The 9,936-nt window shown below is 30.8% G+C and overlaps 2 protein-coding genes across 2 annotated transcripts in view; both read left to right on the forward strand.

The window, feature by feature from the left end:
* LOC140442082 (uncharacterized) overlaps positions 1 to 1,442 on the forward strand; it is a 41,511-nt gene extending 40,069 nt beyond the window's left edge. The window contains exon 11 of the mRNA XM_072533154.1: positions 1,229 to 1,442. Within this exon, the coding sequence (XP_072389255.1) occupies positions 1,229 to 1,370 (142 nt within the window). The 3' untranslated portion in view covers positions 1,371 to 1,442. The remainder of the gene's footprint in view (positions 1 to 1,228) is intronic.
* A 7,116-nt stretch (positions 1,443 to 8,558) lies between these two features.
* LOC140442083 (uncharacterized) lies at positions 8,559 to 9,290 on the forward strand. Its single transcript, XM_072533156.1, has one exon. The coding sequence runs from the start codon at positions 8,559 to 8,561 to the stop codon at positions 9,288 to 9,290; it is 732 nt and encodes a 243-aa protein (XP_072389257.1).
* The last annotated feature ends 646 nt before the right edge of the window (positions 9,291 to 9,936 follow it).

Here is a 9,936-nt window from a genome sequence, read left to right on the forward strand (position 1 = left end):
TATGGAAAATTTTTTATAAATTAGTGCAAAAATCTGCATTTTTGAAAATATATCCGTAAATAATTTATCAATTTTAACTTAAAAATCGGAAAAACAAAGATATTCGTCATATAAAAAAAATTATATAAATATTGTTTATGTAAAATATAAAGATAAAAAGTTATAGACAAAAAATCAATTGTGACCATAAATTGTTTTAAAAAAACGCAAGGTAAAAATAAGAGTACTTTTTTTATCTATTCGTCATCTAGTAACCACCATCTATGTCTTAAATGCTTCAGATATATATGCGAAAAATTTTGCCGTGAAATCGATTATTTTTGCATAACCAGACTGGGCTACTATGATATACATTATCTTTTAAAGCCGATAAATGCCGAAAAGCATTTATTTAAATACACAACGAGGGTTTCATCCAGACTTTGGACTGACTGAACTGTTTATAATAATTAATGCCGGTATTTTACCATTGTCTATTGAAGTTAAAAACATTGACATACATTATATTTACATATTTACAAAAATTCTAAAAGCTGGTATTATATACCATTGTCAACCGAATTTAAAAATATATTTACCTAAATTACATACAATTTAATTAATTGTATACTTAAAAAGGCCTATATTTCCTATTAACAAATATTTTTGAGACTATAAAGTAAAAACATATTACTTCCCTTGTTAGTTCGAATTATTTTTTGAACATTTCCAACAACTTAATTGTATTAATTTTAATTAAACAAAGAAAACACAGTCAGTATGTGTGTAAAGATTAAATAGTAACGATCCTTTAAAACGGTTTTCTACTTGATTGTTTCTTCTATTTAAGATTCTTCAGATGAATAAGCCACAATTAAAGGTTAAAGTACGTTTATTGACGTTTCAATTTCCACTTCGGAAATCGTTCTCAAAATACAAACATTAGTGTTTTGTATTTTGTAAAACTAATGTTTGTATTTTGAGAGCGATTTCCGAAGTGGAAATTGAAACGTCAATAAACGTACCTTAACCTTTAATTGTGGCTTATTCCCATTTAAATAGTAATTACTTTAAAATGCCACAAGAAAATAGCTTCAGAACAATATTCTTCAGAGGGTTTAAAAGATATTATATCTGTGTCTTCTATTGGAAATATTTCAAGGGTAAAATTTACTTATGCGATCCTGTATACACAATACATATTTATTAATGTTATTACCTAATTATAATAAATTTTGTATATTTTCAGTGCTGATCATGTTGCCAAAGAAGCCATGAAAGTTCTAGAAAAAGCTGAAACTGGAACTGTGTGGGTTATCGAAGACAGTAAACCTTTATATGAGTACAAAGCTCCAGACAGCGAAGAGTTTAAAAAGAATACACTAGTATAGTAAACATGTAATAATAAAAAATATATAAAACTAATGAAAGTTGTACTAACACTCTCCAAGAACCATTTGACATTAATTTATAAATTACACCTTTAAATGATTTTACTTCTTCTAGTCATCTTCATTCTGGCTGTCATCTTCTTCTAGTCTAAAATTTGGCAAATATTACATGAAACTATAAATAAAAAATCACGAGCCGTTAGTGGTCAAATGTAGCCGAAATCACGTGCTCTTCATGAATTCTAGGAAATTTTGAATTCGATCATTAGCGGCGCGTAAGAAAAAGTGTTTCCTTGCGGTCAAAATAAGTTAATAAAATAAAGAAACAACAGATAAATCAGCACTGAAAGAATACTGAAAATTCCGCCAAATGAAGAATTGGAATACAGTTCACGTTGTAAATATAAAACAGGAATAATAACACCTCCCAACAAAATGAAAAAATTTGGTGTGTGAGAAATAACGAATTTTAAATATTTTTTTTAAAGTCTCTTTTTTTTTCATAGTTTTTTTTTTAATTGATTGTATAATTTTAACTTAGCTTGGAAATATATACACAAAGGCACCTGGAAATCACCAAGACAGACTTACAGTAAAAATAATAGATCATGTTATTGTAGACTCTATTCGCTAATTGTACAATATTCGCTTGCAATTAGATTTATTATACCTAGTAATATATTATAATATTTTTTGCTTATATTAGTACTTACATTAAATAATTTTCACAGTTTAATACAGTCCATCTAATTTACTTACCGTTGCACGTCATTATCATTGACAGAGATCGAAGTTAACATAGTTGCCAAAGTATAAAAAAATCCTGAATCCATTTTAAATCAAATAGGTCACATAATTACTGCAAAAGTGGATTATACAACAAAACAAATTAATATTTAATTTAAATAAATAGAAACAAAACAAGAGTTGAAAAATAATCTTGTTAAAAACTATTTGAGTCGCTTGTATGCGTCGTACAAATATTTAAAATGGAATACTTGAACAAAAACAACACTTTTTTCATTACTTATTAATATTAGTCAACACCGCAACTGTCAAATAAGTGTTACCAATTTATGCCAAAATATCACCTTCGTTCGATTACAGTTACAGTGTGTTCCGAACAAAAAATGTTCTTCATAAAAACGCTTTATAATGCATTTATACAAATTAAATGAAACATATTATTGTATATTTCTTTAAGTTAACATTAATAGCTAATGCTATTGTGGGCATATGTCTAGCTAGTGGCTGTAATGCCAGTGTACTCGTCAAAATGATTCTAAAAAAGAACACACCTACCGCCTAAATATTTCGTGTTGGTATCATGTGACCTCAGGGGCTATGACGCGGATGACGTGCAGCGGTAAGTAAATTAGATGAAGTATATGTCTATTAAAGGGAGATTATCATTACTCTCACTACCACCGCTGTTGTCGCCTGTTAACGTAATCACTACGGATCCGATTATAGTATCAACATGAACATCTAACTCCCACATTCGTTTTTCAACCTTCCGTACAAGGGAAATAGCATTCTGCCATGCTAATGGCGTAACCTCAATAATGGTAGTATTTAGCAGACGCCTCACATGGTAATTTCAAAAAAACACACACCAGTTATAAACATACTAGTCAACAACAATCTAGTTAAACAAGTGAAAAAGTTTAAGTATCTAGGCTGTTGGATACATGAAACCTTAGACCAAGACCAAGAGGTTAAATGTAGAATAGAACAGGTAAGAAACACCTTCTTAAAGATGCGACAGTTACTCACTACCCGTAATCTTGATTTGTCCCTACGATACCGCATGACACAGTGTTATGTATATAGTGTACTATTACACGGCGTGGAAGCTTGGACGTTAACAGTCAGCTCACAGAAATTGTCAAGAAGCGTAAAACGTCTTATCTTGGATACATATTTAGACACGACAGATATAACTTCCTTCAGCTTATTATAGAAGGGAAAATAGAAGGCAGACGCGGCCCGGGTAGACGACAAATGACCTGGGTGCGCAACATCAAAGATTGGACCGGATTAGACTTTCAAAGTTCAATAAGGAAAGCCCAAAATAGGGAAGACTTTGCAGAGGTCATCGCAAACCTTCGCTAAGAAGACGGCACCTAAAGAAGAAGAATATACACAAATGCCCCTGTATATTTCTAACATACAATGTACTTATAACTCTGAGAAAACTAAATATATACTGACTATATACGCACCCTTTCTCCGCTACTGACACGCTTCCTGGTAACATTCATTGCGATAGCTAAAGTCCTACTAGAGATCTAAGAGAGTCATAAATATTTATTATCGATAAGTGTCTGATCATGCTCATCAGAACGATGACAACCAATTGCATAATCTTCATTTTGTCTCCTGCGTTCGGAACAATGATCAGGGCCTAGTAGGAAAATAAACAACAAACTCAAATATTTACATATATAATTTATTTTATTAAATTATTGACAATAAAATATAGAAGAATTTAACGTTATAATAAAAGTGTTAAATATAATTAACCATGATATAAATATATTACCACGAATATGAGTTTTATAAATAAGTTCTGTTCGTAAATACAGAAATGATATTCATACGATTATTTTATCAAACATTTTATACACATAAATAAATATTTTACAATCTGTCAGACAATATCAAACATAAATAGATATCGTTATATGTTTTTGTATTTATATCGTATTCAAAATAGATGTGCAGTTCATCACATACATTTATGGAATCATATCTACTATTCATCACATTATTTTTAGGACCTAGTAGTAGAACTCAACTACTTAACTATACAGGTTGTCCATTGAACAGCAAACATTCGCGTGATTGTAAAAGGTAAATAATATATGCAGATATATGTACAGGATGTTTAATTAATATACTGAAGAAATATTGTATACCCAATCTTGCTATAACCAGAGGCATGTGCATACGGAGCAGTATCTGCCAAGACTCTGGGAGTCTTCACCGGGTGCACGTGAAGAAATGGAGACATAAAAGTATAATGTGGTCGAAGTGAATCTGAGAAGCTAGATGGTCTGAGGGTAACGGCGTTTTTAACATTTCCTGACGAAGATACTCAGAGGATATGGCTGTTTCAGGGCATACATTGTATAAGAAGGGTAGAAAATGACAAATGCTTTTTCTTCTTCTTCTTGTAGGACATGCTTCTACATGCTCATTGTGATGTTAAGGTCCAGCTCTCATAACACCTCTTCGGGAGTCTTCTTAGCGGTCTTTTTGTATTAGGTTTATGTGTTTTTGGCCATTTTACCATTCTTTCTGAATCCACTCTATCGACATGATCTTTCCATTTGCGACGTTCACCTCACCACATATTGTACTCCAGTTTCTTTTGTTATATCCTCATTCCTCATTGTCTGAGAGAAATTCATCTTATTAATAATTATTAATGTTTTGTATTTTTAGAACGATTTTCGAAGTAGAAATCAAAACTCATTTTTGTCAAAACTTAAATTGTGGCTTATTCCGAACTAAAATAGTAATTACGTTAAAATGCAACAAGAAAATAGCTTCAGAACAATAATAGAATAGTATCCAGAAACTTGCCGTGTTTCTGGGATATTTTGCAACTAACACAAATTCATCCTTACGGCGATGTGAGCAATTGTTACAGAACAATTAACAGAATTTAAAAACAAATCATTGGACCACTTATTGGTATACACTAGCTCAACATTTACATCCTAGAGATTATGTAAGACGTAGAATTTTGTGAATGGAATGCCAAGATCAATATTTTACAAAAAAATCGTATGTTTAACCGCCATAATAGTCACTCCTAGAGTGACAAAAATCCTCAGCTCACGTGGGAGAGTCAATTTCAAACGTCCTTTTCGTTTAATGTTTTTTGTCTTGCGAAAAAGAATAAGATATTCGTTCTCATGATTTATGACGAAAATTTAAACGGAGAGCATTACTGAAATATTTACGGCAAATAATTGTACCAGTACTGCACGCTTCACATAATAATGGGGCTAATGGGGCTTGGTTTCAATAAGATAGAGCACCGGCTCACAATATTTGAGGAGTCAGCACAACGGTAGATGGATAGATAATAAAGATTCGTTTCTCTTGTCACCAAGATCCCCACAATTGTTACGGGTAGATATTTGGAGATGTGTTAAAAATAAGGTGTTCTCTAAACCTGTCACTAACAAGGAAGATGTGATAAATAAAGTACTTCAAGTTTTTAAATAAATAGATGAAGAATCAATATCAAGAGCTACTAATAAAAATCTGATTAAAAGAGTTCATTCATGTTTGGAAGTTGGGGGGCAATATTTTGCACATTTATTCCATTAATAAGTTAGTTCCTATTGTCTTTGATAGCATTTTTTCAATTGTTCAATGTTTAACTTGCAATATGAAAGTTGTAAATTAACACAACACGGTCAAAAAAAATTTTTTTTTGTGGCAAAAATGTATAAAGTGAATTTAATTTAAAACTGCAAGAGATAGGTACAAAAAATATTGATACAGATAGATAGTGAGAAACGTATTCTTCTAATGAATCACATACAGAATAACGTAAATTTTTTAAATTTAAAAAATAAACAGGATGTCCTGTTAAAAAAAAAAAAAGTTATAAGCAACGTCTAGTATAACCAAAAGTAGAAAATAGATGAAAATATTTTCATTAAACAGTTCACTCTTCAAAACCACTTCATTCCAAATTTCATGATTCAGTTATCTTTAGTTCTCGAGATATTTCTAATTGGCCGTTTATCTGCAGCACCCTGTATATATATATATATATATATATATATATATATATATATATATATTATATATATATATATATATATATATATATATATAACAAACTCTGCTTAATAGTCACTAGTCACCTTCTACTGTAGTATGCAAATAATAGTTGTCCATATACAAATTGATATTAAAATAATTGTAGTTAGAACCTAATAAGAGCTGGACGACCTGTATATTATACAACCATATTAATTTGTATTACAATATATAAATTTGAGGATTTATTATAATTAGGGTATGCAATTTCTATAGTATGTCTACGTTTTTTATCTAACACAATGGGTCGTATCTAGACGAGATACAAAATGTTCCTTTACTATAAACATAGAATTAAAACAATCACAATAAACTGAGAGTTTATAGTTTAAATCATTTAAAAATCTACTATTTTTGGTACATTTACTTTATAAAAAAAATTTAATACTAAAAGTTGAAATTGTATAAATTTCACACGTGTATAAAAAACACGAACACAGCTAATGCCATAGTACACTTTCTGATATCAGAACTGTTTCAAATGATTGCATCATTATTATCGTTTAACCGCAAATAGCCCTCCTCGCTATGTTTCCAATCCCATCTGTATTGCGCCACTTTGATCCTGTTTTTCTTATTCTACCACAATTTGGTGATCGTTTCATACCTCTCTTGTTTTTACCCTTTCTCTCCAGACATATACGAATTTTTTAAAGTTTCTTAGTTTCTCATATGCCCATCTTAGACATATTCGATTTGATTTTTGTCGTGTTAAGCCCGCCACTCACGTTCCAACGGCGCAGTACGATTTTGTCGAATGCAATTGCAGTACAAAAATGTTGAAAATCGGATGGGAACACACACGTACCGATATAGAAGTATGAGTTTTACTTTCAAATCAGAAACATGTCAAATAAGGATATACTTTTAGCGGCTCTTGCTCTTTGTACAAACGAAAAAATACAAGAAACGTAGGTGGCGCTGCAAAGATTGGTTGCTGAAAAGTTATACATACTGCCACGTACATTTATTAGAAGAATTGCGATTATATCAAGATAATTTTAATTCTCTTTTGTAACATTTTCGAAAATTATTAAATTTCTTTGTTACCAACTCTTCATTAGATTCCGCTTTCACTTCTTAAAATTTAGCAACCAAAATATTCACAGCTTCTTTCTAGCAGTTTTATGATGATATGATGTCGATTTTATTTTCCATATACAATAATTTAAATAACAATTTTTAAAATAATCTTACTATTGCGTTAAAAAACTAAAACCCATATTTAATCAATATGTAAAAAACTTTATGCACAGAGTGTTTTGAGTTTTGTATTGACATTTCAATGAAAAGAAAATTCAGTTTAAAAATGGTATTCGATATCAAGCTAGAATGCTCTGATTAAAAGTAAACAATGTGACTAAGTATAATGGTTTTAGTAAATCGTGATAATTCAAAATATCCCTCCATTCTGATGCAGTGGTTTTCCAAATTTTATCATAGTGAGAATGAATAGCAAATGTTGTTTCTACTTTAGTAAGTATAGTTTTGGAACATACTGTATCTTATACATTTATGTTTATTTAAAAATCTATTTTTATGATTATATGTAGTGCTGTAAAAAAATGTACGTAGCTGTGAGTGAATATGTGATAAATTGGACTATATATTAATTTTACATAAATATTTTACAGATTTTTATGTATACAATAGCACCGTATTTGTTTAAGATAGAACTTATTATATGGAGTAGAAAATGTAAGGAGGATATTATAATCATTTATTTTCATAAATTTACTTCGACTTTGACTTCTTTTATTTGTTTAATAACGCATCGACCATGCAGGGTCATTATCTTGTATTAGATTAATCTGATAGTTGATTTCAATAATGTATATAGGTACATAAGTTTATAACCTATGTATTACAATGTGTATTTTTTAGATCTTTTGAAGTAATTGACATAAGAAAATATCTTTTGAGTATCTGTATTTTTTTCTACGGCATTTTTTAGGGAGTTGGCTAGGTTACTTTCCGTCGTTCACTGTGTTATGTTATGTGAACCTACCTTAATATTTGTAAACCTACCTTAACATGAGTGACAGGTGAAGGCGATGGACAGCGGACAAGAGGGGGCAAAATATGGCTCGTTAGATATAATCATGTATTAAGTTTAGTTGGTCTTTAATAAAAGATATTAAAAAGAAACTGGTCGTCAATATTATTAAAAGCCCACAGAGACAACGTAACATGGTGTCAGAAGTAAAAATTCAGGTCAGATTATAGCAACGAGTATTATAATAGTCATACAAAAGTCGAAACATGGTCTAACAGCACGTGGTGGTCTGGTTGGTTTTAAAAGAAATTTAATTTAAAACGGTCAAAAGATAAAGTTCAACCATGTCGGAACAAGATTCTATAGAGCAGAATCAACCTGTCGTTGTAAAAATAAAAAGTAAAGTAATAGGAAATGAAATCCAACCATTGTCAATGCAAGGAAATTTGGCACACAACTGGGGAGAGTGGAGCATAAATTTCAAAATATTTTTGAGGGCCACAGGTTTAGAGGAAGAAAACGATGCGAGAAAAGTAGCTTTATTATTGCACTATATTGGTATAGATGCAAGAAATATTTACAAGTCATTTGAGGTTAACATGGATACTGTAACATTTCAAGAAGTTGTAGGGAAATTTGAAAAATACTGTAACCCGAAGAAAAATTTAACAGTAGAAAGACATTATTTTCTTACTAGAGTACAGAAAGATGGTGAAACCATTGAAGATTTCATGACTAGTCTAAAGAATTTGAGTTTAACATGTGAATTAGGAATTTTAAAAGAAAGTTTGGTGTGTGACATGTTCATTATTGGTTTAAATCATAAATACCATTCAATTAAGCAAAAACTATTGCAAGAAGTAGATCTGAAGACAGAAAAGGTATTACAAACTGCTCAAAATATAATTACAACTCAAATGCAAGCACAACAGTTAAATAAACATTCAGAAGCAGTGGTATACAAAGTAGAGAAGAATATCATGATAAGTCAGCTAGAAACTTACCGAATCTGTTTGTTGGAGAAAATGTATTTTATAAAAAGGTTCCATCATCACCGTGGTTACCAGCTACTGTGATAGAAATAGGTCCTTTTCCAAGATCATATGTCGTCAGAACACCTGAAGGTGTACATTATCGTAGGAACAGACAACACATATTAAAGCCTACAATTTGTAGACAAAATAGTGAGGTGATAGTGAAGCATGAAAATAATACAGCAGCTAGTTCCAATTTGTATGAGGCTCCAAATATGAACAACGATACATCAATTTCAAATCAAAGTTATGACAATTTAAATGTTAGCTTAAATAGGTCACATAGACTAAATGTAAGTAATCAATTTTGTACCAGGAGTGGTCGAATTGTAAATAGACCAAAAAGGTTTTCATTTTCAGAAGAGTAATGCGGCAGTGTAGTGTTGCGGGTAGATTTAGGTTGTTGGGATAGTTTAGTTTTTTTTGTAAAAAAAAAGGGGCATGTTATGTAATGTGAACCTACCTTAATATTTGTAAACCTACCTTAACATGAGTGACAGGTGAAGGCGATGGACAGCGGACAAGAAGGGGCAAAAGATGGCTCGTTAGATATAATCATGTATTAAGTTTAGTTGGTCTTTAATAAAAGATATTAAAAAGAAACTGGTCGTCAATATTATTAAAAGCCCACAGAGACAACGTAACACATTGTTACTCCACAGAATAATAAACAATCAGAATGCTCACT

Source organism: Diabrotica undecimpunctata, chromosome 5 (assembly GCF_040954645.1).
Source record: "Diabrotica undecimpunctata isolate CICGRU chromosome 5, icDiaUnde3, whole genome shotgun sequence".
Lineage (NCBI taxonomy): Eukaryota > Metazoa > Arthropoda > Insecta > Coleoptera > Chrysomelidae > Diabrotica > Diabrotica undecimpunctata.